Source organism: Rhinoderma darwinii, chromosome 11 (assembly GCF_050947455.1).
Source record: "Rhinoderma darwinii isolate aRhiDar2 chromosome 11, aRhiDar2.hap1, whole genome shotgun sequence".
Taxonomy (NCBI): domain Eukaryota; kingdom Metazoa; phylum Chordata; class Amphibia; order Anura; family Rhinodermatidae; genus Rhinoderma; species Rhinoderma darwinii.
In genome coordinates this window covers 54,407,604-54,435,590 of record NC_134697.1, presented here as the reverse complement: position 1 = coordinate 54,435,590, position 27,987 = coordinate 54,407,604, and the positions used below count along the sequence as shown (strand labels likewise).

Genomic DNA, 27,987 nt, shown 5'->3' with positions numbered 1-27,987 from the left:
TGTATTGGGATTTTATATTGGGCTTCCTTCCTCAATGCTTTTAGTAGAGCTGATCGAAGATTTGCTGAATGGACGGGCAAAATTACTATCATGGGTCCGCTTTTCCGGAGGACAACGTAAAATGAAATACTAGAATACAGATTCCTATTTCAGCCTTGTCTATATGAGGCAAACATGGCTATGTAATAGGAAACGTACTTATCGGAAATATCTTGCAGGTGTATTTTCACATTCGCTCATCTCTACAAGCCCAATTTCAGAAAGTTTAAATCCAGAATATTTGATACTGGACTAAAGAAAATTTACTGTAACACCCCGGTGCATTGCAAACAGTTTATGAACTCCAATAATACTTTAATGAGAATGATCTTCAGTTGTTTATTTCATAACATTTGTAATAAAAGGTTTCTGTCTTTTTTATCTTGAAAAGAACATTTTCATTATTTGAAAAAAAATACGTTAAAAATAAAAAACACTTTTATAACATCTAAGACAAGCTCAGGAAACCCAGACAATAATATACATGGTCACATTTTTTTTCTCATTTTAGGCATAAATCTACAAAACAAACATTTGTACTACAGACATCAATGCCGTATCAGACTAAATGGCACCCCCCTTCCCCTCCCCCTCCCGATTATTTCAGACAATCCTATATTAGAAAATGACATGCGTTACGTGCTCTCCACCAGCGTATAAGGCACTGAAAGCATTGGGAGGATATAAAAGATGAACGGTGGGTTTACTGTTTCTTTAAGAATTGTTCGGTAGTCCAGCAAAAATGACACATATGCATAAATAAAACGTGCCAGGTCATCAATGCAATAAAAATATACCACTGTATTGTAGATCTAGCACCTCCATGGGTGGTACATTAATGGGGGGGGGGGGGGGGGGTGGGGGTGTTTGTTCCCACTTTTAGCTCAGGCTACCAGTAAATGCAGTGCGATATAGGAGGAAGCTCGTTACTTTCACTTCCTTATTCTGTTGAATTGATACTGAGAAGATAAAAATCTGTTCAACATTGATGGCAGATCACTAGGATATGCCTTCCGTGTTTGATCAGTTCGACCCCCATTGTAGTGGATGGGGCTATGCTTTAAGGGTATGTTCACACGGCCAAATTTCAGACGTATACGAGGCGTATTATGCCTCGTTTTACGTCTGAAAATAGGGCTGCAATACGTCGGCAAACATCTGCCCATTCATTTGAATGGGTTTGCCGACGTACTGTGCAGACGACCTGTTATTTACGCGTCGTCGTTTGACAGCTGTCAAACGACGACTCGTAAAAATACAGCCTCGTCAAAAGAAGTGCAGGACACTTCTTTCAGACGTTTTTGGAGCTGTTTTCTTATAGACTCCAATGAAAACAGCTCCAAAAACGAGTTGGTAAAAATGCGAGTTGGTAAAAAACGTCTGAAAAGCAGGGTCTGTTTTCCCTTGAAAACAGCTCTGGATTTTCAGACGTTTTGGTTGACTACGTGTGAACATACCCTAATACTAGAGAGTGCAAGAACAAGAGTGGCTCTCTGTCCGATCAAACCGTTTTTTTGCGATTGGATCACATTCTGATGACAAATCCTTGGGATATGCCATCAATCTTGCCAATTAAAGAATCCCTTTAACAGAGAACCTGTCACATGCCCAAAAAACTGCAGCTGGCATCTCCGTTAGATTGCAGGCACCGGACAGATTCTGACGCTTTTCTTTTTTTCTTCTAGCCCCCACCGTTGCGGAGATATCGGAGCCGTTAGTTCAGGTGTCCGATATGCAAATGAGTGGGCGGGTAACACCAGGTCTCATTTGCATATCAGACACCAGAAATAACAGCCCTGATGTCGGAGTAACGGTGGGGACTAGAAGAAAAACATTAAAAGCTGCAGAATCTGTGAGACGCCTGCAATCTAACAAAGAAGCAGTTTTTTGGGCAGGTGACAGGTCCTCTTTAAATCCTGAAGTAACTGGTAGATATGTGCTGCGTACTTGAGGCATTTAGCGCAGGGTTTCCTTACATGCTATGACCTCTACTACATATATCTACACCTATACACATCTGGGATTCCTAACTGGCTAAGATAAAAGTTATGTCATCCAGTAATACGGAATAATAATAAGAACTAGGGCTTGTTCACATGTAACGGAATTAAAAAACACTATTTCCTGCGTTTTTTACTGCAGAAAATGTTGCGGATTTTGCGGCGTTTTTTTCAATGCTGGGAGATGGTGACAACTTCTTTGAAAAACGCAGCAATCCAGTCCACTTTCTGCAGCAGGAATTGACATGCTGTGGTACGAAAAATACGCACCGCAGGTGAATTTTTGCTTAGAAATTTTCCGCAGCGTGTGGATGAGATTTGTTAAATCTCACCCACTTTTGCTGCTACTGTATTCTGCTGTATCCGCAATTCAAGATGGAAACTACGCAGCAATTCAGTTACGTGTGGACAAGCCCTAAACTTCAACTTGCTTATTTTTTTGACCCCCAATTATAGCAATCTGAATACACAAACAATTGTTCAGATATTTTGCTAGGTTTAGAACAATTTTAACAAGCTTTTCTTATTTTAGTTAAATATTAATACATTTCCCTCAGATACATTTATATTTGAATGGTGACCAAATATCTAATGTTTGTAAACCCAGCCTAAATCATAGCGAAGTCCAAAAACACCAGAACTGTGATCCCAGGGTCCAGGGTTTATTTCAGGGTCTCCTGGTCCGTGTTTTCAGGAAGGTGTACACCCATACTTTGTAATAAGTTAGAAACTGGTCCAGCCAGTCCAGATTGAGAGCTGAACGATTCAAGAATATTTGTGACCAAGTTTAGGTCCACATCCACTGGGGTCAAGTCTGTCTCATCGGCATTCACCTCTTCCTCCTCATCAGCTTTTGTGGGCTGGAATACTTCCTGCTTGGAAAGAAAGGAAAATTAGGAATAATATGCAAGGCTTTGTTTACGCGGCAGATATTTGAAGTGGAAAGAGGCGACACGTCATTGCCCATTCAATTGGTTAATATACGCGTCGCAACGCGACACAGTTTTCAATTCCGTGTGTGGAAAATTTGTATGAAAAATAGGGCTGTTTTGCATTAAAATCAATCAAACGTCGTTTGTAAGCGGTTTTCACATGTATTTCAGTACAGAATAAGTGCGGTTTTCAAGCCAAAATACAAGTGAAAATTTGATGTCTGAACAAAGCCTAAGAGTGACCTCCCCGCACTACGTCAAAAAAATGTTGATCGTGAACTTACAAGCTACCTGATGAAAATTAAAGAGACTCTGTCACCACATTATAAGTGCCCTATCTCCTATATAAGGAGAGCGGCGCTATAATGTAGGTGGCAGTAATACTTTTTATTTTAAAAAAACGATCTGTTTTCACCACTTTATTAGCGATTTTAGATTTATTCTCACGAGTGTCTTAATGCCCAAGTGGGCGTGTTTTTACTTTCGACCAAGTAGGCGTCGTACAGGGGAGTGTATGATGCTGACCAATCGGCATCATGCACTCCTCTCCATTCATTTACTCAGCATATAGGGATCCTGCTAGATCCTTATGTCCTGTTTTATACTAACACATTAACAATACTGAAGTGTTTAGACAGTGAATAGACATTCCACAGGATGTCTATTCACAATCTCTGCACTTCGTTACAGCAGAGGAAGCGTGATCTCGCGAGATTATGCGGTAAATGACAGGTTACAACGAGATCACGCTTCCTCTGCTGTAACTAACACAGACAGAGTAACGAAGTGCAGAGATTGTGAATAGACATCCCGTGGAATGTCTATTCACTGTGTAAACACTTCAGTATCGTTAATGTGTTAGTATAAGACAGCACATAAGGATCTAGCAGGATCCCTATGCGCTGTGTAAATGAATGGAGAGGAGTGCATGACGCTGATTGGTCACTGATTGGTTAGCGTCATACACTCCCCTGTACAACGCCCACTTGGTCTAAAGTAAAAATACGCCCATTGGCCATTAAGCAATTCATTAGCATAAATCTAAAATCTCTAATAAAGTGGTGAAAATAGATCGTTTTTTTAAATAAAAAGCATTACTGTCACCTACATTATAACGCCGATCTCCTTATGTAGGAGACAGGGCACTTATAATGTGGTGACAGAGTCTCTTTAAAATAATTACCGCATTTTTCTTCTTGGTGAAGCTTTTCCCAATGTTTGTCTGTGCCAGTTCCCGGTCCATAACATCCATATAAGAGTGTAGGCTTTGCAGGGCATCTGCGTTCACTGATGTGGCTTGATCATCATCCAAATCTTCATCGCTGTTTAGTAACTCAAAGTCTTCTTCTGAGTCCAGATCATCAGAATCAAGTTCTTCTGGACTTGGACCTGTGGAATTAATAAGAGAATGAATGGAATGTCTTTCTGAAAGGAACGCTCTGCAGCTCGAAAAGCTTATTGGCACCGTAAAAAAAAGTCACAATTTCAATATTATTGTTGTTTCCCCATAGAAATGTGAGAATTTCAGTTTTATTTATCTTATGCTAGAGTAAGACTCAAACCATAACAATAACCCAACAAAAGAAAACTCACCAAGGATTTTTTCCAAAGCACTCGTGAAAGAATCAACATCAAATGTGACTGGTGCTTCTGCAGGATTCCTGCAAATGTCATGAAAACAAAAGCATGTACTTATATTAGTAACAGTGGCTAAAAACCAGGCAACATAGGTCTGTATGTAGCGCCAGCCCTAATTAATGGGATAGGAAGATGCCCACAGACGGCCTCTTCACCAGTCTGTGGTATAGTCATCTTCCATACGGAGACAGGTTTTGTGTAACCCCTTAAAGGGGTCTTCCCATGAGGGACATTTATGACATATGACCCTATTGTCGGGTTCGCAGTTTGTCCTTCCACAGAACACTTCTGGTAATTACTAATCACTGGATAACGGGAACACCCCACAAGACCTGCCATTTTGGAGCTACTCAGACCCAGTCATCTACCCATCACAACTTGTCCCTTGTCCAAGTCGCTCAGATCCTCACACTTGCCCATTTTTCCTGCTTCCAACACATCAATTTCAAGTTCTGACTGTTCACTTGCTGCAAAATATATTCTGACCCTTGATAGATGTCATTGCAACAAGATAATCCATGTTATTCACTTCGCCGGTCAGTGGTTTTAATGTTATGACTGACTGGTGTATGTAAAAGTAATTTTTCCATGTCAAAGGCAACCACAGCCTTTAGGAAAATTATTTTATGTATTCATTTTCAATGTTGCGGGTGGGGGCTACCTGTAAAAAAAAACACAATCTCGCTGCTGGTGGTGTTTAATATTAGGCATACTCTGGTATTTGGCGGCCAGCAAAATCTTGAATACAAGAATGACTTAATAGTAAGGAACATTTAATGAATATACCGTACATACCAGGGCACCTCCGCTCCTTCATGTGAAGACACTTTGGAGATAAACGCCTTCATGCTGTCAGTCACTTCACACAAGTTATATTGGGTGTCATACTCAGTGGCCACTTCATTGGAGCCTGCAGCCTTCTGCAAGATCTGCTCCAACATTTCTGGTGACAAGTCCAACCAGCCGTCATCTTCAAGCAAACAAGCATGTTACAATGGATGGGATATGTTCTTATTATAATCCCTATATTCTTTGGTTATGTAGGATAACCATACCTGAAGAAAATGTAGTCCAAACAATCTAGTGTCCCTTCCCAATGCAAAGCTCACAACAGATCATCTAAACCGTGAGATGGTGGACATTGGGTAGTGTGAAGAAGTGTATAAGTGTAAGCGGTAGTGGCAATGACGTGATAAGAAGCTCGCAGGGCTGCAGCAAATTCAACTACATCGGCAGAATGCAAGTCGCCATTTACAGCATTTTTTACTTTAAATATGGACCAACAGGGAACAGGCTGAATGCAAGGTGATCCCCGATATATAAATGCAGGTTTATCAAAGTTGAGCCTGCTCTAGTGAGATTTCAGATGCCGGTTATCATGGTGATGTTTGGTTAGACGTTATCACAATAAAACTGATGCCGATCTTGAGTTTGGGAGGATGTGAAGATTTACCTTCATCCGGAGGAAGACGAGTCTCTTCTTTTTTCAGCTCCTCCATGTTAACAGTCAGGGTGCCAAGTAATCTCAGGACTTCTTCACCAGGACTCAGGTTTGCTGAACTAGGTAAAGTCAATGTTTCATCAGGTATTCCAGATCACTCTGGAGACTATATAAGATCGGGGAAATGGGAAAGCTTTGGGCAATCTCTTTTTGTTAGAAGGGTCCTCAACGATAACCTGATCTCGGTGTCCGGCTGCTGGGACCCACATCAGCCGTTATCTGTGGGGAGCCTGGCAGCAAGTGTTCAATTCCCCTATAGCACTACCATTGCAAAATTAAAAAATCTTTGGACTGTCCTAATGTGCGGAAGTGCCATGTCCCCCAGAGAGATGCTCTTTCTAGTCTCTCTCCGCTTCACAGTGGTCCATAGCTGGTTGCAAGGCATTCGTCAGATCGGACGTGCAATTAATAGTGCGCAGGTGTGTGCATATCGAGGCAAGAGTGTGGGTCGGGGACCTTCCCATGACCTTCAGAAGCCACTAAATAATGGGGCAGTTTAGTACAATGCGTCTGCCGTGACGTCTTCTCTTTGATGGTTCACATTTCATAATCTGGCCCCTCACCGATCCCAAGAATCTGTGTTAAATCATAATTTTACTGTACGTTTTTAAAAACATTTTTATATACCGCTTACCTATCTGGCTTGAATACGGACTGCTGGAAGTAAATTTCAGCTTTCTTCAAAAGTTCACAATATTGTGCGGATCCCTCCATTTCACCCTAAAAAGTGAAGCCAAGGCAGTTAGACACAAATAACAAGTAGTTACGGCAGAGAAATGTAAATAGCTGCAAGGTTTTAAACCCAAAAAGCACTTATATCTTAAAATGCTTGTTAAGGAACTATTTGTAATACGAACCTATGTACGCGTTCTCCTAAAATACTGAATGACCCGGTCTGTATATTAAAATAACACTCTGGGCATAACACGGTGCTATGCCTGGTGCAGAACCTTAGGGGGCGTGCATGACAATTTCAAAGAACACCATAGAAAGAATCCCTGAGCCCCTCAGGCCCTGCACTAAGCATTACACAGTATAACAGTTTGCCAGGAGTGTTAGGCTGGGTTCTTACGGCTTCGCAATATACATCTGAAAATCTGGAGCTGTTTTCGCTTGAAAACCTCTCCGTATTTTCAGACGTTTTTGTAGCAACTCGCGTTTTTTGCGGCGTATTTTATTTCAAGGGAGTCAATAAAAAACGGCTCCAAAAACGTCCCAAGAAATGACCTGCACTTCTTTTTACGCGGCGTCTTTTTACGCGCTGTATTTTGAAAATGACGCGTAAAATTACACCTCGTGGGAACAGAACACCGTAAATCCCATTGCAAGCAGTGGGCAGATTTTTGGAGGCGTAATGGTGCCATTTTTTCAGGCGTAATTCGAGTCGTAAACGGCTCAAATTATGTCTGAAAACACATCGTGTGAACATACCCTTAACTGTGGTAATAACTTCGGAATGCTTTTACCTATCCAAGCAATTCAGAGATTGTTTTCTTATGACACATTGGACTTTATGTTACTGGCAAAATTTGCTCGATACATTCAGTATTTAATTGTGAAAACCACCAAAATTTAGCGAAAAATTGCATAAATTTGCATTTTTCTACATTTAAATGTATCTGTGGAAATCTCTCAAAAGTGACCCCATTTGGGAAACTACGCCCCTCAAGGAAATTATCGAGGGGTATAGTGAGCATTTTGACCCCACAGGTTTTTTGCAGAAATTATTGCAAGTAGGCCGTGAAAATGAAAATCTAGGTTTAGCCGATTTTTTTCTCATTTTCACAAGGACTAAAAGGAGAAAAAGCACTGCAACATTTGTAAAGCAATTTCTCCCGAGTAAAACAATACCCCACATGTGGTCATAAACGGCTGTTTGGACACACGGCAGGGCTTAGAAAGGAAAGAGCGCTTTTGGAGCTCGGATTTAGCTGGAATGGTTTGCGGAGGCCATGTCGCATTTGCAAAGCCCCTGAGGGACCAAAATTGTGACAATGCCCAAAAAGTGACTCCATTTAGGAAATTACACCCCTTGAAGTATTCACCTAGGGGTGTAGTGAGCATATTAACCCCGCAGGCGTTTTTCAGAAAGTAGTGTGCCCTCGATGTTGCAGAGTGAAAATTGGATTTTTTCCGTAGATATGCCAATATGTGGTGCCCAGCTTGTGCCACCGTAACAAAACAGCTCTCTAATTATTATGCTGTGTTTACCGGTTCTGGAAACACCCTACATGTGGCCCTAATCTTTTGCCTGGGCATTCGACCAGGCTCAGGAGTGAAAGACAAAGCCTATCTGTACATTGAAGAAGAAAAAAATGGCAGAGATATGTAACCAAACATAAATAGATTATAAATGTGAAATAATTCACATATATCCATGATTTCTAGGGCATTTAAGAAAAGTATACCAAGCGTAACTTGGTGCATTGACCCAAAAGGACATCGAGAGAAAACCTACAAATAGAGAGGGTCAATAATTACACAATAATCATAATGAAAAAAAGTTTTTTTAACTTTATTGAAGACATGTATCCGAAAACTATAAAAAAAAAAAGTCGTACAATGCAAATGATGGCGTCAGCCTGTGCCAGGAGTATGTATTGGAGTCAAAAGATATGTGAAAAATGACATAGTTTACTGGTATATATATATATGAAGAACTATTGCAATGAGACCTTTTGCGAAAAGATGTGTGTGTAAATACAATATCTGATAGAACTCGTGTTGGAACAAATTCCAGCTAGAAATTACAAAACAAGCTGTCAGGACCAACAGTGAAATTATGTAATGCAGGTCCAACATATGAAAAAACCATGTCCACCAGCCTGAATATGAATAAACAAATATAGTAACAACCAGAAAGAAGCCAAAAAGCTGCCCCCAGAAAAAGTCATGACAAATGTGATCAAATTGTGGGCACACTATTCAGCATGGCCGTAAGGCAAATAGAAAGTGGATCATGATTTAACATGGCCATGCGCACACACACATGGAGGTAAGAGACCATGGACCCCCGGACAAAGGTATCAGCCGAAACGCGTATCAGGTCTGGCGTCATTCCCTGTGCAGAAGTTCCAACATGGGTGTCTATTTGTGTTAGTTTTCATGGTCTCTTACCTCCATCCAGGTGTGTGCACATGGCCATGTTAAATCAGGATCGCCATCATTTGCATTGTACGACTCATTTTTAATCATTTTTGTATACGTCTTCAATAAAGTAAAAACTTTTTTTCATTATATTATGATTATTGTGTAATTATTGACTCTCTCTATTTGTAGGAGTAGGAGTGAAAGGGTACCATGAGAAGTTGAGGCCTAATTTGGCGATTTACAAAGTATTGGTTCACAACTGAAGAGGCTCTGATGTGAAATAATAAAAGAAACACCTGAGAAGTGACCCCATTTTGGAAACTGCACCCCTCTAGGCATTTATTAAGGTGTAGTGGGCATTATCACCCAACAGGTCTTTTCCATAAATCATTGCGCTGCGGATGGTGCAAAGTAAAAATTTCAATTTTTTCCAAGATATGCCATTTCAGTGGCAAATATGTCGTGCCCAGCTTGTGCCACTGGAGAGACACCCCAAAAATTGTTAAAAGGGTTCTCACGGGTATCGCGATGCCATATATGTGAAAATAAACTGCTGTTTGGGCACACTGTAGGGTTCAGAAGGGAGGGAGCACCATTTGGCTTTTGGAGCGTGGATTTTGCTTGGTAGTAGTTATGTTTGGAGTTTTACTGGTATTTTAGTTTTATAATGTGGGGGTACATGTAAACTGGGCAGAGTATATCAGGGGCATAGTCAGGTGGTATAATAATGGGGTAAAATAATCCATAGATGTGTGCTACGCTGTGACACAATCCTTTCTGCACAGGCCGGTGTCTCACTAATAAATGTCCTTTCTTATCCCCCTTTTGGTCCGCACTCCGCACATTTGTAGTTTGGGGAATTTTGCTGGGAAAGTGTTGTCCTGTTATAATACGGGCACCCTTGCTTCCAGCAGATGTGTTTGGGCCCTACACTTTCCCTGATTTTAGGGCCTTGATAAATCGCCTCTTGAAACAGAAGAAATCTTCCCCTCGGGCCGGCACAACTGCATATTTTTTTATTTCCTGACTTATTGGAGCCTTAACTAATTTTATTTATTTAAAGACGTAGTGGTATGAGGGCTGTTTTTTTGCGGGACGAGCTGTAGTTATTATCATTTTTGGGTACATGCAACTTTTTGATCACTTTTTATCCTATTTTTTGGGAGGCAAGGTGACCCCTAAAACTGGTTTAGGCTCTGTTCACATCTGCGTTGTGGGTTTTCCGTTGCTCTGCTCCGTCAGAGGAGCAGAACAAGGAAAATTGGCAGAGACTGTTCCGTTGCACCGCCGGCGGCCGACGGAACCCATTGACTTTAATGGGTTTAGTCAACTTTCCGTCGGGATGTCCGTGGTTTTACTATAGTGCCGAACGCTGTACTATGGTTTCTTTTCATTTCTGCCGGATCTGCGACGGAGGCCCCTAAAAGAAGAAATAATTAAATAAAATAATAATAAGGGTATGTGCACACGCAAACTCAAAAACGTCTGAAAATGCGGAGCTGTTATCTGGGGAAAACTGCTCCTGATTTTCAGATGTTTTTTTAAGCCACTCAAGTTTTTCACTGCGTTTTTTATGGCCGTTTTTGGAGCTGTTTTTCTATGGAGTCAGTGAAAAACGGCTCAAGACGTGACATGCACTTCTTTTTTGCGAGCATCTTTTTACGCGCCGTTTTTAGAAAATGATGCGTAAAAAAAACGCTCCGTCAGAACAGAACGCCGTATTTCCCATTGAAATCAATGGGCAGATGTTTGTCGGCGTTCTGCTTCCGTTTTTTCAGGTGTTTTTCGAGGAGTAAATGCCCCGAAATACGCCTGAAAACACTATGTGTGCACATACTCTAACCCTCCACTCACCCACAACACATAAAGGCTCCTTCAACCCTTTATTTCATGAAAATAATATTGTTCTACTAAATGCAATCTTTTTTCTCCAACTTGCCTTAAAGGGGTTCCCCACTTTGGACACTCCCTATTTGTTAGAAGGGTGGCTTGACAATAAGCTATTCATAAAGTGTCCCCCTGCTAGGAGCCCCAAAAATAAGCTGTTGGTAAAGAGCCCTCCCGTATTAAACGCAGATTTTTTTTTTTAAGAGGGTATGTGAAAATGGGTTTTCTAAACTGGACAACAGAGAGCCTTTATCTCCTCTACATCAAATCTGTCCTCTTTGCATGTACATGCCCACAGCATCAGGTGCCAGGGCACAACTGTACAAGCATGTGGTTACTAATGACCAATGTAACTGATAATTCTGTGGCTAATCCTGACAAACCTAATTGACTTAATTGAGATCCGGCAGGTTCCAGTGTTTTTGATGGCAAGAGTTGTGCTGCAGGCTGTGACTAGATTTCGGAAATACCAGAAAACCTCACATAAACCCCCAAAGGACCCCATTAACACTAATATGAAGCGGTTTTCGCAGCATTTTTTGCCCACGGTGCAAAAAATGCGGCAAATTGAGTGCAGGCAGGTCAAAATCTGAAGGAATTTTGAGTTAGATTTTTCTGCCTGCAAAAAACATACCCTGCCTGTGTGAACATACCCTAATATGTCACGACTTTAAAAGCTTTTTTGCAACTAGAATATAAGGGCTGAGCTTAAATTTTGGATCATATTAAACCTCAGAATCTTAGCTTTCAAATCATACCAAACAATATGTGGGTCGCAGCACTTATTGGGAGCAGAATGAAAAGTTTTAATTCCTGTTTCTGTGTCCCTGTAAGGGAGGGGGGGGGGGGGCTGAAAGGGTTAGCAGCAAGAAAGATCACAGCTTGTTACCTCTCCCCTCCACAGCCTTCCAGAGACCCCAGGGGAATGATGCAGAAACGTTTCTTTATGTTATCAACTCTATTATCATTGAGAAAGAATATGTGGTTTTAGGGGGGGGGGGGGGGTCTTTTTTTCCTACTATGAGGGTGAGATGAGCAGTAACAAAGTGTATTCACCTCCTGCGCCAAACCAGACCATTTGTAGCCTCAGTGACTCGGACGTGTCCCAGCATCTGTTTCAAAAAGATTCTTGGACTATTCACTCCTGGTGTTTTTGGAAGGATATATGATGTAGACAGGCATAAGTGGCAAGTATAAACTCTGCACATCTTAAACTTTTATTTTGAGGAGGTGTCGTGTGAGATTCAGGCTCTGCTAGGGTCAGACTTTTAGCCACAAACATGACTTTTTATGCATTTTTTACACAACATTTAGCGGAGTGTAAAATGTTATAATTTAGGTATTTTTGTGCATTCCAAAAGTGTGAAAGTTGTTGTGGCAGCGTAAGAGTTAAGACGATAATCTATCTAGTGAATAAATACAATTACACATTTTTATGAATAATTAAACTGGTCATACCTTAAAGAAATCGTTCTTTTTCAGGTTGTTTAAAAATCCAGTCCAGAGTGGGCTACGTAAAGGATGTCTTGTGGCCAATGCGTCAGACCCTTCACATTTGGAACACAACATCTCGAAACCATGCGCCTAATGGAAAACCAGGTAAAAATGATGAGGACGTTCAACTTCAGCAAACACTGAAATAACTGCAAATTCATAAAAAGACAATTCAAAGACCTCTGGTTATTAAAAGAACTTGGATTATTAGTTGGTTAAAGAAATGGTTCCTCTTATAGTAAAGTAGCTGTTTTGTTAAAACACAGAAATTGTTTGTTTTCATAAGAATTCTCATGAGTGGTCAAACAAAATGATTCTCTATTGTTGGGAAATATTAAAAGGGTTTTCTATGAATAAAGTTCAGTCTTTAAATAATGAAAAAAGTTCTGCAACTTTCTAATATATACTTTGTGTTTGAACTCGTCACCATATTTAATATCTCTGTTTGCGGAGAGTGAATAGAAGAGGTCAGAGGTGCACAGCTCATTACAAGAGTGAGCTCTGACAGACTTGATCATGACAGGTTTTCAGCCTCTGGATGTGTTTCCATTCACTGACTGCAAGAGATTCTGAAAATGGTGAGGATTTGAAAAATAAAAAAGTTGCAGAAATGTTAATTTCATAATTGAACAAGCTTTATTGACGTTCAAGCACAAACTGCATTTGTTGTAATCCTTGTAGATCTTGTTAACATAGTTCAGATTTGATGAAGATTTTGTTTATTTGTTTCTTTAAGCCAAAACCAAGAACGGAAACTAAGCAGAAGAAACATATAAAAGGAATGCCTTAAAGTGTCTCCTCTCAGAGAACCAATTCTGGTTTTGGCTTAAAATGCATGCAAAATCTGCATCAAATCTGCACTGTGTGAACAAGGCCATATAAGCTCTTACTTTATTGCTACACTTATTTTCATCACAATTTCCATGGAGGACGTGTAAATGCTAAATATTTTAAATTCTGAGCAGGAGGCCTTAATCAGGCTTGTAATCCTATAATCCATGGCACACCAGCTAAATGCAAAGTGATGTTGCGTACAAACATTAAAGTGCAATATCTACAAACCTTTCCCCAGGAACTGACGGGATCCTTTTAAAAGGTTTTCCCACAAATAACATTTATAACCTAAGCCACAAGATAGGTGATAAACGTTAGATCGAGGTGGTCCGACTGCAGAGACGCCCACTGATAGCTAGAATAGAGGATCCCCCTTCCTCTCTACTATGACGGCCGCGGCGGGGGAGCGTTGTATGGAGCAATTGATGGGCATGCACACTGCCGTTCCGTACAACTACCGGTATATGAGAGAGAACATTTATCATCTTTGCTGTGGATGTTATTGTTGGAGAAAATCCCTTGAAGTAAACAGTTACATCAGTTAGATCAGATAGAAGTATACCACTTATTGTCCCTGCTGGGTATTAAGACCAAATAAACACCATTTACCAGCTTCATTCCCAGCTCATGCGCTTTGTACTGGGGATGCGTGAGGGCAGGAAGGCTGTACCCGCTGCGCTTGTCAGCATGGAACCTCTGCTGGCTGACTTGAGCATATAAACACTTTGTAAATGTCACCTGTGAATGACAGATTGGGAGATCTATGAAACATATGTACATTTAATAAGTAACAGTGGATAGAAGAAAGTCTATGCCATGATGTGTGATCAAGGGAAGAATAAATGAAGTTTTCTTACAGACGTCAACACTCGCAATTCAGGTCTGAAATGATGAAACGTGCGACAGGTTTTTAGGTCGATAGGGTCTCGGAGATAAAACGCTTGGACTGCTGCTGCGATCAACTGCGGACGCACTTTTAATATAGCTGCGATCTTAGCAGGAACCAAACAATGGGCTCGATGGAAGGAGTCCCGAATTTTCTCAGGGTACCTAAAGAATATTTTAAAAAGACATCAATTACTGAAAAAAAAATCAACACTGTAAATGTCAGAAAATGATGTTATTAGCCAAAATAATCAATTAAATACCAATTTATCACCACATCTGAATGGTTCTCTCCTGGATGTACTAAAACAATACACAGAACAGTATAACTTACTTATAATTTACCTAAAACAGACCTATTTTTTTAAATTATACTAAAAAGGAGGAGATTTCCCCTTTAAATGATCATACATTTAACTAAATGGACTTGGTCTTCCAGAAGGGGCAACACCTTATGTAAATGAAGACCCTCTGGCGATCAGCTGATCGTTGCAAGTACTGCAGCGGAGACTAAGGGAAGCTGCAGGGGCCTCGCACATTTTCTAATAAATGGGAAGCCATGTAAGACTTGGATAAGCGGACTGCTCCAGAGCGGCACCAGCACTTTAAAGTGACTTTGTGCTCTGGGTAGTAGAGGGCACCCCCTCCTCTAGAACGTCCATTTGCCCTAATAATTCATAGGTTTACTGAAGCTTAAAGTAGACATTGCCATCTAGTAAGCTGCAGACCCTAAGAAGTCCTCTAAAGTTGCCCAACACATAAGATAGAAAGATGACAGCACTGGGCTATTTAGTCATATGAATGGTCCACACATATCAGATGCCATTGGCCATTACAGTTGCACATACTACCTTTTCAGACAACTACTGTCTGATATTGCAAATACTGTACAAATTATACGCAAGCCGACTAACAACGTGCTCAGCCTACAATAAAATACAGATACCATTGCAGATAAAAAGGGGCCAGAACAATACATTCTGACCAACCACCGTTTCAGCAAATATGCCGAATGTCAGATTTAAGCAGAGCAAGACAAATGAGAGTGATCACAATAAATAAATGCCATACCCATTAATTCGCCGGTTTATAGGTTTAGCAATAGACTCTGTTGCTGCAAAGGCCTCTGGATGAGCAGAAAGTAAAACGAGCGCTTGTGATAGGTTCATACTGGAAGCTGGGTCCGCTAGATCGCCCTCATCTTGCTGCAGTGGTATAATGCACAGCTTTCCCCGGTAAAAGAAGACCTGGTAAGGCAAAGTATAGAGCAACTCAGCAGAACCTCAGGAGCGGAGTGTAACTTGGCAGGTCTTGTTTGTCTCACATGTGGACTGTATATGCCATAAATGTCTGGCAGGTGGGGCTCCACTTTTGGGGGCGTTTTGCAATTGCCACAAAAAAAAATGGGGAGAACAGCACGTATGCACGGCCAGATCTCCACCTCATTTCATTCTCACTCAAGTGCTGAACAGGAGATATGCCATAAATATCTCCAATTGGAAGGATCATGCCTAGTGTAGGGCCTGAGGGGCTGTGAATCACAGAAGAGGCTCCAAAGAGAGAATACCAGTCATGCACCGCCCCCTTCAGGCCTGAGCTAGGCATAACACCGTAACAGTGCCCCCCAGTAGTGCCAGTCAAATAGTGCCCTAAAATGACATTGCCAGCCACACAGTGCCCCTGGGGGTGTCACATAGAATGGCTTTGCGGGCTGCATGCACCCCTTTCACAGAGCCACTGTATGCCGTGTTTAGGAGAGCCTATAGGGCCTCAGTGAGTGAACTTGACTTTAAAAGGATTGTCCAGAAAAAAAACAAAAAAAAGAGTACATACCCGATTGGAGCTATTTTCAGGCTTCAACCACTTGGGCAAGAAATCGGCTGCCTCGATCAGCAGAAACTCTCCATCATTGTCCTCAACCCTGCAGCGAACATGAGAGAAACATACAAAGCTCAGCTATGTGGAGAGACGTTTAGTCTGTTCCTCTCTCCACAGTCTTCTGTTTGGCAGCAATAACTATCAGGATATCTCAAAAGACGACCGTTCTCCTAATACAACTATTAACATGGAGAAAGGGCAGGGAGAGAACCTTAAAAATGTCTCTGGTGCAGTTTTAGGCATTTCTAGCAGCTTCTTCTAGAAACCATTCAGACCAAATTGATGTTCAGTCCACAATAGCGCACATACTGCAGTCAGTAGTGCTATGTAGTTGCTGGCGTATATTTACCTGTATGCAGTGAAAACTCCAGGGGAAGAAGTATATAATGCACATAGATGTCATTTGATGGAGCACTACATAAAAAAAACCTTCTACTATGTATGTCCTGCATCTAACATGCCAGCCTAAATCTGATCTATCATTTCTGGAAATGATGTGATGTGGAGCATTTCTGTGGCATGACAGCGCTGTCACCTCCAGTTGGTCAGTGTGGTGGCTGGAACTTCAGCAGGTTACCCCAGGTGATTACAACTTTGAGGGATAGGGGATTACTAAAACCTTTAATCAAATAGAATTTTACATTTTTGCATGGAGATATATCTATTGCTTCTCCGTTCTGATTGGGGTTTGCCACTCCATTTTTCTGCTAGAGAGCTCCAAACAGGGGCTTCCCTTCACAAAGCCATAGTCAAACGATACAATTCTGGCTGCCAGCAGCCACCACTAGTGGGAGCTAACTGCGTATGAATCTTTACAGCTCATTAAATTAAATAATAAAAGCACCTAAACGCCCCTACTGGTGGCTACAGACACTGCAGACACACAGCACATCCTTATTTAAAGCGGATCTGTAATATATTTATGCTGCCCTGTTTGAGGGCATCATAAAGAAGCGACAGACGCGGTTTTCAGCGGACTGTCGCTTATTAGTTAAATTGCCGTAATTTAGGAGAATTTACACGTTATAATCACAGGACAATGGACACCATGCAGGGCAATAATATTAGAGTCCAATAATATTTATATATTCACGCTGTCCCTGCCCTCCAGCCGCTAATTGACTCGTCTCCCGATTACTTTACATATATAGAAAAGTGTCAATCAGCAGCTGGAGAGCGGGGGAGCGTGAATACATAAATATACTTGTACTCAATCCAGCAGCACGTCCGGCACGCCGTAACTATAAAGTGTAAATTCTCCTAAACTACGGCGATTTACCTAATAAGTCATAAATAATTGGAGTTTTGTATCTGAAAACAAGCCCTGAACTCCATAAAGATTTATTATAAAATGAAATCAGCACAGAATTTTAAATCTATTTCAAAAATGAATTTTTTTTTAATAAAAATAAAATAAAAAAATTATAGATAAATAAATAATCCAAAGTCCAGGAGCACAGGCAGCCGGTGGGTGCAAGCCCTGGGGAACAGACCGTTGTCCTGTATAGATATAGACAAAAAATAGGCAGCACTCCGTAGAGTGAAAAAATGGGTACTTTATTACCCTCAGGCAACGTTTCAGCACTTTCCTCCTCTCTAGCGAGAAAGACTCTAGAGGAAAGAGCTGAAACGTTGCCGGAGGGTAATAAAGTACCCATTTTTTCACTCTACGGAGTGCTGCCTATTTTTTGTCTAATATATATATATTTTGGTAAATGTGATTTGTATCATGCATTCGCTATGAGTACTGTACCACCATATACACGCAGTATGAATCACAGCACCTGGCAGCTAGTTCTGGAAAGTCTTTTGTGATTTGTTTGATCAGATAAACTATAAACCACTCGTCTTCTATATTATCACCAAAATGTGTTATTCCTCCGATATGAGCTGGAACATCACCTAATAAAAAAGGAAAGAAAACAATGCTACATGTATTCTGGGACAAACACAATAACATCAAAAAGACATTCAGAACACATGCAAGTCACAGAATGGGATCACTAGAGTATGAAGCGAGCAAACCACGCATTTCGCCCATGTCTCCGTAAAGGGATTTTCCAGTTTTATAAAAAAATATACCTCATTAATTGTAAAATGAAAAGCTCTGCAACTTTCAAATATACTTTAGCCCACAATTTTGTGAGCTATGTATATACAGTCTAAAAAAAAAAAAAAAAAAAAGGATCGTTGGAGTAAATTGTGCTTAAATTTTGTAAAAGGCGCCCGTCTCTAAATCTGGCGCATTTTGGACTGTCCTAAAGTCAGAAAACGAAGCTGCGTCAAACTTTGCATCATTTTCTAGGTTTTAGTATTAATAACTAAAGTCTTCTCTTTATGGTAGACTTAGATACTGATACACCTACTTCCAGGAGAGTGTTCTTCACTTGAGTAGATGTTGAGAAGGGGTTTTTCTTCACCATGGAAAGGATTCTGCGATCATCCACCACTGTTGTCTTCTGTGGACGTCCAAGCCTTTTGGAGATCACGAGATCACCAGTGTGCTCTTTTTTAAAAAAATTTATCAAACTGTTGATTTGGCCACTCCTAACATTTGTGTTATCTCTCTGATGGATTTCTTCATTTAATTTTTAGCCTAACGATGGTCTGTTTCACTTGCATTGAGAGCTCCTTTTACCTCATGTTGTGGGTTCACAGCAACAGCTTCCAAATGCAAATGCCACCCCTGGAATCAACTCCAGACCTTTTACCTGCTTAATTGATAATGGAACAACGAGGGAAAAGCCCATGCAGCGCATTAAATAGTTTTTGAGATAATTGTTTCATTACCTTTGGTCCTTTGAAAAAGAGGCAGCTACATATTAAAGAGCTGTAATTCCTAAACCCTTCCTCGAATTAGGATGTGAATACCCTCAAATTAGAGAGTCTGAACATTAAGCCCATATTGATTATATAACTGTACATTCAATATGTTTGGTAAACAGCTAAAATGCCAAAACTTGTGTCACTGTCCAAATAATTCTGGGCCTAACTGTATATACTACTCCTAAGCTGTATTTCTGTAAAACCGGAAAACCCCTTTACGATGGCCATACACATGGAACATGTGCAAGCCTTCTAGTCGGAACATTTTTGGGGCATTTCCCTTTCCAGTACAGCAGTTTTAAGCCTCCATATACTGTAAATTTCATTGGACTTTTTGTTGTTTTTTTTCCGGAAAATTCTTTACAATAAGCAAAACAAATCTTGTTACCTTTTCTTGATTTATACTTCAGATTAAATGATTGGTTCTGCCAGATGTAATCCGCCAGTACGGGGGCAAATTGTGCAAGTATTTGTTCGATGTATTGCTGCATGATCTGTTTGAGCTTCACTGGGTCACTTGGCTCATCAGGCACCAGGAAAAAAGAATATTCCACAAAATCTTCCACAACCATCATTTTCTTCTGCTTCTCCATGGTGTGCAAGCTTTCCAAGACAAAAAGGAGAATGTGTCTGTAACAACTTAAATGTTTTGGGAAGAGCTGATATGTATGATACATTTTCTTATGAATTCCCTTGTACATCCAATTTGGACAAACCTTTCCTGGTCTAGGAGCCCCCAACACAGAGTGCCCCCACAGAACGAGAGTGGCCACCTGGCTGGTAAGTGACCGTCCTGCCCAGTAATTAACACCAGGAGGCTAGTGAAAAAGTATGTGGCGCCCCCCCCCTCCCATTCAGGGAGCGGTCCCCTTATTGATCGGGCACGTTGCTTTGCTCAAAAACTGAGAGAACTCTACAATTGTTCAACCAGAGCCGCAGTCCTCACTATTCTTTCCTGTTCCGATCAATTAGGGGGGATAATTGACTAGACACCAGGTATGATTAACCTCTTCACCGTAGACCATAAAGGATGTTGACATTAACCCTTTACTGCTCTAGACCACCAGGGATGCTGACATTAACCTATTATATCCCTAGACCACCAGGGATGTTGGCAGAGGTTGCACTAAATATCATTTTGTAAACTTTTGTACTAAGCCCCTAGGGCAGCACCACTTGGCGACTGTGCTGGTGGCTCAGTGCGAGAATTTACAGAAACACAGAAGGAGATCAGAGAACCTCTTATGTACATATAATACTCTGAGCCGCTAGCGCCGCCCTCTCGCACCTAGCGAATCTAGTCTCGTGCGTTTGAATAGGTGATTTCAGCGTACAGGCGCCGCTCCATGTGCCAATGATGTCTGTAGAGGGGTTATTGTGACCTCTATATGTTGCCATTGACCTCTTCAAAAACGGACCACCAAATATGTTGGCATTGAGCCCTTCAGTACCCTGACTATCAGGGAAACGGGCATTACCATCTTAACTACCAAAGACTACTATGGATGTTGGTGTTAACCTTATCACTACCGTAGACCCCAGGGATATTAGAAAATAGATCTTGAGTGGGCAATACAAATTCCCTATAATGGCATCTTATAAGTTACTGTGTCCTTATAATTCTCCCACAGGAGTTACATTGGACCTATAGTGCCCGCAGCAGTTACAGTGCCCACATGCAACCATAGCAGTTACAGCACCCCTTAGATTGTAAGTAGCATGTGACGAACGAATACAATTGCCAAATATATGGATGTTGGAGCAGGGTAATCGGTCAGCATGGCGGGTTACCTCGCTTTGGGCAATCCTCAGTTTCTTACCATACAAGATAAACAGTCCTGTCAAACTTCCAATGGAACCAGGATGATTCTACGCTGACGTCATTACGAAGCGCCTCCAGTCGGAACATGTGACTGTCGCAGGAGGCAGTGACGTGCGCGGGAGTCATGACGACTACAGAGCGTCCGTACGGCGGCCTGATTGCAGCGAAGTGCAGCAGTCTTCACCGCAGGTGAGAACCAAGGTACGTTATTATGGTGATCGTGGCAGGGTAGTGATCAGTGTCATTGCAGAGAAGAAAGGGTTAAATGTTGTGGAATGACGTCATTTATGCGCTGTTATTCAGAGGTTGAAATAAGTAGAACTGACATGGAACTACAAGTCACAGGATTCTCTACCATTAGGCTGAACGTGTAGGTTGTTTTGTGTGAACTGGGGAATTGAACTAAATCTGCCGAGGTTAGGATTGGTCTCACCACCCCCAGACTTTATTTTCTTGGGGACCTGACAGGGCCTGATCATGGGGCAGGCAGGAGAGACCGGCACCTAGGACACGACTTCCTCCACCATCCTGGTAGGGTAAGGGGATACATCGTGTTGTGTCCACTCTTGATTGACAGGAGTGCTCACCTGCAGACGAATGGGGTTTACAGTTTCAGCAAATAAAGGCTATTCATTGTGAAAAGTTATGCCATTTTCACATATACTTTCTGTAAATGTGTCGATGTTCAATATCTGCTTGCTGTCAATAAATAGGAGCCTTCCTTGTGTACTTCCAGTGGTAAGAGATCTGCCCTGGTCATGTGATGGACACACAGGTGCACGGCTTGTTACAGTGTACAGTTATCAGAGCTATGTCCTCTAATGAGCCAAGCACCTGTGTGTCACATGACCAGGACAGAAGGTAAGTATTGAATGACTGCAAGCAGAGATCTTGAAAACTGGGAGGAATTGATACAGAAATGGAAAGTTGTATAACTTTTTCCTCTACAGAGAATATGCTTTATTTGCTGAAATGGGGCAACCTCTTTAACTAACTGACCAGCTTTCTAATATGAGTCCTGTGTTGTCCTCCTGTATCAGGTTGTTAACGTTCTGTTCAGGTGTTCTGGGAAAGCTGGGTGACAGCAAATATATCCACATCACGTTCAGGGGTTGTCAACCAGCTTTCCTAGAAATCCATCTAGTTACATGGCAGTGGGGAATGTATCGCTGCACAACTATGCAGAATTGTCATTCAGGAGTCTAGGAAAGCTGAGTTCCCGAAAATGTTAAATCTGGATATGGAGATATTCAAAATAGTTTAATGTGAACATTTTTGTGGAGAACAGGCATCAAGAGGAAATGAACTAGGATGATTCCCAGATACAAAAGAAAACCAGTATTACAGACATCACAACTGTAAGTCCCATGTCCATTTATATATATGTCCGTCAATCTTCAGCATCCAAATATAAAAATTATATTATTATTATCTTTATTTCTAGTAATCAGGCCCTTTCAAAAGCTGCAGAAAATCATCCCCATCCAGACAAAGGAGAAGAATTTTCCAGCTCTTTTGGTAGTGAAAGATATGAAGAGGCTTCTGAGTGTGAAAGGTGCTGACCTATATGGGAGGGTCTGCACAAAGGGTCATAACTGTCCAATAATAATGAATACGTTATAAAGCTCTCAGTTGTTACGTGTGAGCAATGTTAAAGAATGGCTCTGAATATGTCCAGGAATTTCACAAATTAGGCTGGATTCACACGAGCGTGTTCGGTCCGTGATATACGGTCCTTATGTGGGCCGAATTTTTCCGGCCTGAACACAGTGCAGGGAGCCGGGCTCCTAGCATCATAGTTATGTACGATGCTTGGAGTCCCTGCCTCGCTGCAGGACAACTGTCCCGTACTGTAATCATGTTTTCAGTACGGGACAGTAGTTCTGCGGAGAGGCAGGGACTCCTAGCGTCGTACATAAGTATGATGCTAGGAGCCCGGCTCCCTGCACTGTGTTCGGTCCGGAAACTACGTCCGACATACGGACCGTATATCACGGAGCAAACACGCTCGTTTGAATCCGGCCTAACCGTTCCCTAAAATAATGTTTTCATTTGCAACGGTTCTTTTGATCAGTTGGAACATTTTATATACAAAATGCAAGTTGGCAAATCATTTAAAATTCCCCAAAACAGTTATCGGACTGAAAGCTGCAGTTCACAGCAGTCTGTAATCTGTACATGAGACGGCAGATACATTATAGGAAGTAACGCTGGTAATAATTCTAGATTAGGAAATGGGCATTAATATATTTCCCTAATGCCTTTTTATGTTCTCAAGAGAATTGGATATAATGCAGGATATAAGTTGTTACCTGTAGTATTACTTCCCAGCTCTAGGACATTGCACTTCTAGGTCTGTACACTCATCGGACACTTTATTAGGTAAAACTCTACATCTGCATGTAAAGGCAAATATCCAATCACACGGCAGCAGCACATTGCATAAAAACATGCCGATATACTCCAGGGGGGTCAGTCGTTGTTCAGGCCAAATACCGAAATAGAGAAGAAATCTCAGTGACTTGTCTTCCGGGATAGTTGTTGCTGCCAGACAGGGTCGTTTGAGTACTTTAGAGCGACCATTTTGTGGATCAATGCGAGGTGAGATGAAATGTCAGATTGGACCAGTCTGACCAGGAATAAGACAAATTATCTCTCCTCCAGAAGGAAAAAAAAAAAGTCCCTGAAGTGCTATTTATAAGTAGCTGCCCTACAAAACAATGGCCGACCCATTGAAAAGCCTTGAATCATGACTAAGGGTTTCAACCAAACCAGGGACACTCATCTGTAGACAACTGTTTCAGAGTTCTTGCTCCTCATCAGTACAGAGTGCGGTACTGTTGACCATGTCAAACGCCTTAAATCACGATTAATTGAGCATCTAACCTGGATTCTGATTAAACAACGATTATTTAGGCCACATCCCTTTTTGCATACCACGCCCCCTATTTGCATGCTTCGCCCTGAATTAATATTTATCCCCTGAGCCTGCTGTATACTATTGTATATAATATAACCCCTGACACTGCCCCCACAAAGTATATTGCCTCCATATTGCTCCCCACACAGTATAATGCCCCTATAGCTGCCTTTTACACGCTATAAAGCCTCCCATAGCTGCCCCCACACGGTATAAAGCCTCCCATAGCTGCTCCCACACAGTATAATGCCCCCCCATAGTTGCCCTCATACAGTATAATGCCCCCATAGCTTCCCTCCACACAGTATAATGCCCCCCCCATAGCTGCCCTCACACAGTATAATGCCCCCCATAGCTGCCCTCACACAGTATAATGCCCCCATAGCTGCCCTCACACAGTATAATGCCCCCCCATAGCTGCCCCCATAGCTGCCCTCACACAGTATAATGCCCCCATAGCTGCCCTCACACAGTATAATGCCCCCCCATAGCTGCCCTCATACAGTATAATGCCCCCATAGCTTCCCTCCACACAGTATAATGCCCCCCCCATAGCTGCCCTCTCACAGTATAATGCCCTCACACAGTATAATGCCCCCCCCATAGCTTCCCTCCACACAGTATAATGCCCCCCCCATAGCTGCCCTCACACAGTATAATGCCCCCCCATAGCTGCCCTCACACAGTATAATGCCCCCATAGCTGCCCTCACACAGTATAATGCCCCCCCATAGCTGCCCTCACACAGTATAATGCTCCCCATAGCTGCCCTCACACAGTATAATGCCCCCATAGCTGCCCTCACACAGTATAATGCCCCCCCATAGCTGCCCTCATACAGTATAATGCCCCCATAGCTTCCCTCCACACAGTATAATGCCCCCCCCATAGCTGCCCTCACACAGTATAATGCCCTCACACAGTATAATGCCCACATAGCTGCCCTCACACAGTATAATGCCCCCCCATAGCTGCCCTCACACAGTATAATGCCCCCATAGCTGCCCTCACACAGTATAATGCCCCCATAGCTGTCCTCACACAGTATAATGCCCCCATAGCTGCCCTCACACAGTATAATGCCCCATAGCTGCCCTCACACAGTATAATGCCCCCATAGCTGCCCTCCACACAATATAATGCCCCCATAGCTGCCCTCACACAGTATAATGCCCCCATAGCTTCCCTCCACACAATATAATGCCCTTATAGCTGCCCTCCACACAGTATAATGCCCCCATAGCCGCCCTCCACACAGTATAATGCCCCCATAGCTTCCCTCCACACAGTATAATGCCCTCTATAGCTGCCCTCACACAGTATAATGCCCCCATAGCTGCCTTCACACAGTATAATGCCCCCCATAGCTGCCCTCACACAGTATAATGCCCCCCATAGCTTCCCTCCACACAGTATAATGCCCCCCCCCATAGCTGCCCTCACACAGTATAATGCCCCCCCATAGCTGCCCTCACACAGTATAATGCCCCCATAGCTGCCCTCACACAGTATAATGCCCCCCCATAGCTGCCCTCACACAGTATAATGCTCCCCATAGCTGCCCTCACACAGTATAATGCCCCCATAGCTGCCCTCACACAGTATAATGCCCCCCCATAGCTGCCCTCATACAGTATAATGCCCCCATAGCTTCCCTCCACACAGTATAATGCCCCCCCCCATAGCTGCCCTCACACAGTATAATGCCCACATAGCTGCCCTCACACAGTATAATGCCCCCCATAGCTGCCCTCACACAGTATAATGCCCCCATAGCTGCCCTCCACACAATATAATGCCCCCATAGCTGCCCTCACACAGTATAATGCCCCCATAGCTGCCCTCCACACAATATAATGCCCCATAGCTGTCCTCACACAGTATAATGCCCCCATAGCTGCCCTCACACAGTATAATGCCCCATAGCTGCCCTCACACAGTATAATGCCCCCATAGCTGCCCTCCACACAATATAATGCCCCCATAGCTGCCCTCACACAGTATAATGCCCCCATAGCTTCCCTCCACACAATATAATGCCCTTATAGCTGCCCTCCACACAGTATAATGCCCCCATAGCCGCCCTCCACACAGTATAATGCCCCCATAGCTTCCCTCCACACAGTATAATGCCCCCATAGCTGCCCTCCACACAATATAATGCCCCCATAGCTGCCCTCACACAGTATAATGCCCCCATAGCTGCCCTCACACAGTATAATGCCCACATAGCTGCCCTCACACAGTATAATGCCCCCCCATAGCTGCCCTCACACAGTATAATGCCCCCCCATAGCTGCCCTCACACAGTATAATGCCCCCATAGCTGCCCTCACACAGTATAATGCCCCCATAGCTGCCCTCACACAGTATAATGCCCCCCCATAGCTGCCCTCACACAGTATAATGCCCCCATAGCTGCCCTCACACATTATAATGCCCCCATAGCTGCCCTCACACAGTATAATGCCCCCATAGCTGCCTTCACACAGTATAATGCCCCCCCATAGCTGCCCTCACACAGTATAATGCCCCCCCATAGCTGCCCTCACACAGTATAATGCCCACATAGCTGCCCTCACACAGTATAATGCCCCCCCATAGCTGCCCTCACACAGTATAATGCCCCCCCATAGCTGCCCTCACACAGTATAATGCCCCCATAGCTGCCCTCACACATTATAATGCCCCCATAGCTGCCCTCACACAGTATAATGCCCCCATAGCTGCCCTCACACAGTATAATGCCCCCCCATAGCTGCCCTCACACAGTATAATGCCCCCATAGCTGCCCTCACACAGTATAATGCCCCCCCATAGCTGCCCTCACACAGTATAATGCCCCCCCATAGCTGCCCTCACACAGTATAATGCTCCCATAGCTGCCCTCACACATTATAATGCCCCCATAGCTGCCCTCACACAGTATAATGCCCTCTATAGCTGCCCTCACACAGTATAATGCCCCCATAGCTGCCTTCACACAGTATAATGCCCCCCCATAGCTGCCCTCACACAGTATAATGCCCCCATAGCTGCCCTCACACAGTATAATGCCCCCCCATAGCTGCCCTCACACAGTATAATGCCCCCATAGCTGCCTTCACACAGTATAATGCCCCCCCATAGCTGTCCTCACACAGTATAATGCCCCCATAGCTGCCCTCACACAGTATAATGCCCCATAGCTGCCCTCACACAGTATAATGCCCCCATAGCTGCCCTCCACACAGTATAATGCCCCCATAGCTGCCCTCCACACAGTATAATGCCCCCATAGCTGCCCTCCACACAATATAATGCCCCCATAGCTGCCCTCACACAGTATAATGCCCCTATAGCTGCCCTCCACACAATATAATGCCCTTATAGCTGCCCTCCACACAGTATAATGCCCCCATAGCCGCCCTGCACAGAGTATAATGCCCCCATAGCTTCCCTCCACACAGTATAATGCCCCCATAGCTTCCCTCCACACAGTATAATGCCCCCATAGCTGCCCTCCACACAGTATAATGCCCCCATAGCTTCCCTCCACACAATATAATGCCCTTATAGCTGCCCTCCACACAGTATAATGCCCCTATAGCTGCCCTCCACACAGTATAATGCCCCCATAGCTTCCCTCCACACAATATAATGCCCCCCCCATAGCTGCCCTCACACAGTATAATGCCCTCACACAGTATAATGCCCACATAGCTGCCCTCACACAGTATAATGCCCCCCATAGCTGCCCTCACACAGTATAATGCCCCCATAGCTGCCCTCACACAGTATAATGCCCCATAGCTGCCCTCACACAGTATAATGCCCCCATAGCTGCCCTCACACATTATAATGCCCCCATAGCTGCCCTCACACAGTATAATGCCCCCATAGCTGCCCTCACACAGTATAATGCCCCCCCATAGCTGCCCTCACACAGTATAATGCCCCCATAGCTGCCCTCACACAGTATAATGCCCCCCCATAGCTGCCCTCACACAGTATAATGCCCCCCCATAGCTGCCCTCACACAGTATAATGCTCCCATAGCTGCCCTCACACATTATAATGCCCCCATAGCTGCCCTCACACAGTATAATGCCCTCTATAGCTGCCCTCACACAGTATAATGCCCCCATAGCTGCCTTCACACAGTATAATGCCCCCCCATAGCTGCCCTCACACAGTATAATGCCCCCATAGCTGCCCTCACACAGTATAATGCCCCCCCATAGCTGCCCTCACACAGTATA

The 27,987-nt window shown here is 43.1% G+C and overlaps 2 protein-coding genes across 8 annotated transcripts in view; one reads left to right on the top strand and one right to left on the bottom strand.

Annotated features, from left to right (window-relative positions):
* Window positions 1-392: 392 nt before the first annotated feature.
* ECD (ecdysoneless cell cycle regulator) lies at window positions 393-20,914 on the bottom strand. 3 transcript variants are annotated; one of them, XM_075841529.1, is made up of 14 exons: window positions 20,825-20,914; window positions 19,393-19,607; window positions 17,963-18,080; window positions 16,134-16,221; window positions 15,372-15,547; window positions 14,273-14,465; window positions 14,025-14,153; window positions 12,546-12,671; window positions 6,745-6,830; window positions 6,063-6,169; window positions 5,405-5,579; window positions 4,565-4,632; window positions 4,155-4,360; window positions 393-2,914 (listed from the first exon to the last, which is right to left on the bottom strand). In XM_075841529.1, the coding sequence occupies exons 1-14, from the start codon at window positions 20,911-20,913 to the stop codon at window positions 2,702-2,704; spliced, it is 1,989 nt and encodes a 662-aa protein (XP_075697644.1). In that variant the 5' UTR covers window position 20,914; the 3' UTR covers window positions 393-2,701. The 3 variants fall into 3 exon arrangements, with proteins under 3 accessions (XP_075697644.1, XP_075697645.1, XP_075697646.1); XM_075841530.1 differs by having other exon boundaries at window positions 393-2,911; XM_075841531.1 differs by having other exon boundaries at window positions 20,796-20,881.
* FAM149B1 (family with sequence similarity 149 member B1) overlaps window positions 20,895-27,987 on the top strand; it is a 34,077-nt gene continuing 26,984 nt past the window's right edge. For 2 of the 5 annotated variants that reach the window (XR_012851049.1, XM_075841536.1), the window contains exons 1-3: window positions 20,896-21,027; window positions 22,115-22,184; window positions 22,271-22,381. Coding sequence is in view for 4 of the 5 variants with exons in the window: in XM_075841536.1 (XP_075697651.1) it covers window positions 22,138-22,184; window positions 22,271-22,381 (158 nt within the window). In the remaining variant the exon portion in view is untranslated. Of the gene's footprint in view, window positions 21,028-22,114; window positions 22,185-22,270; window positions 22,382-27,987 lie in introns of all 5 variants that reach the window. The other 3 variants (XM_075841535.1, XM_075841533.1, XM_075841532.1) reach the window with 3 other exon arrangements.

Bases quoted from the DNA above. Each gene is read 5' to 3' on its own strand.
- ECD (XM_075841529.1), bottom strand. From the start codon at position 20,913: ATGTTCCGACTGGAGGCGCTTCGTAATGACGTCAGCGTAGAATCATCC. The intron at 12,672-14,024 runs GTAAATGGTGTT...GTTTTCCATTAG, and splicing joins ATGAGCTGGGAATGAAGCTG to GCGCATGGTTTCGAGATGTT. The intron at 2,915-4,154 runs GTAATTATTTTA...TTTCTTTCCAAG, and splicing joins TCACCAAGAAGAAAAATGCG to CAGGAAGTATTCCAGCCCAC.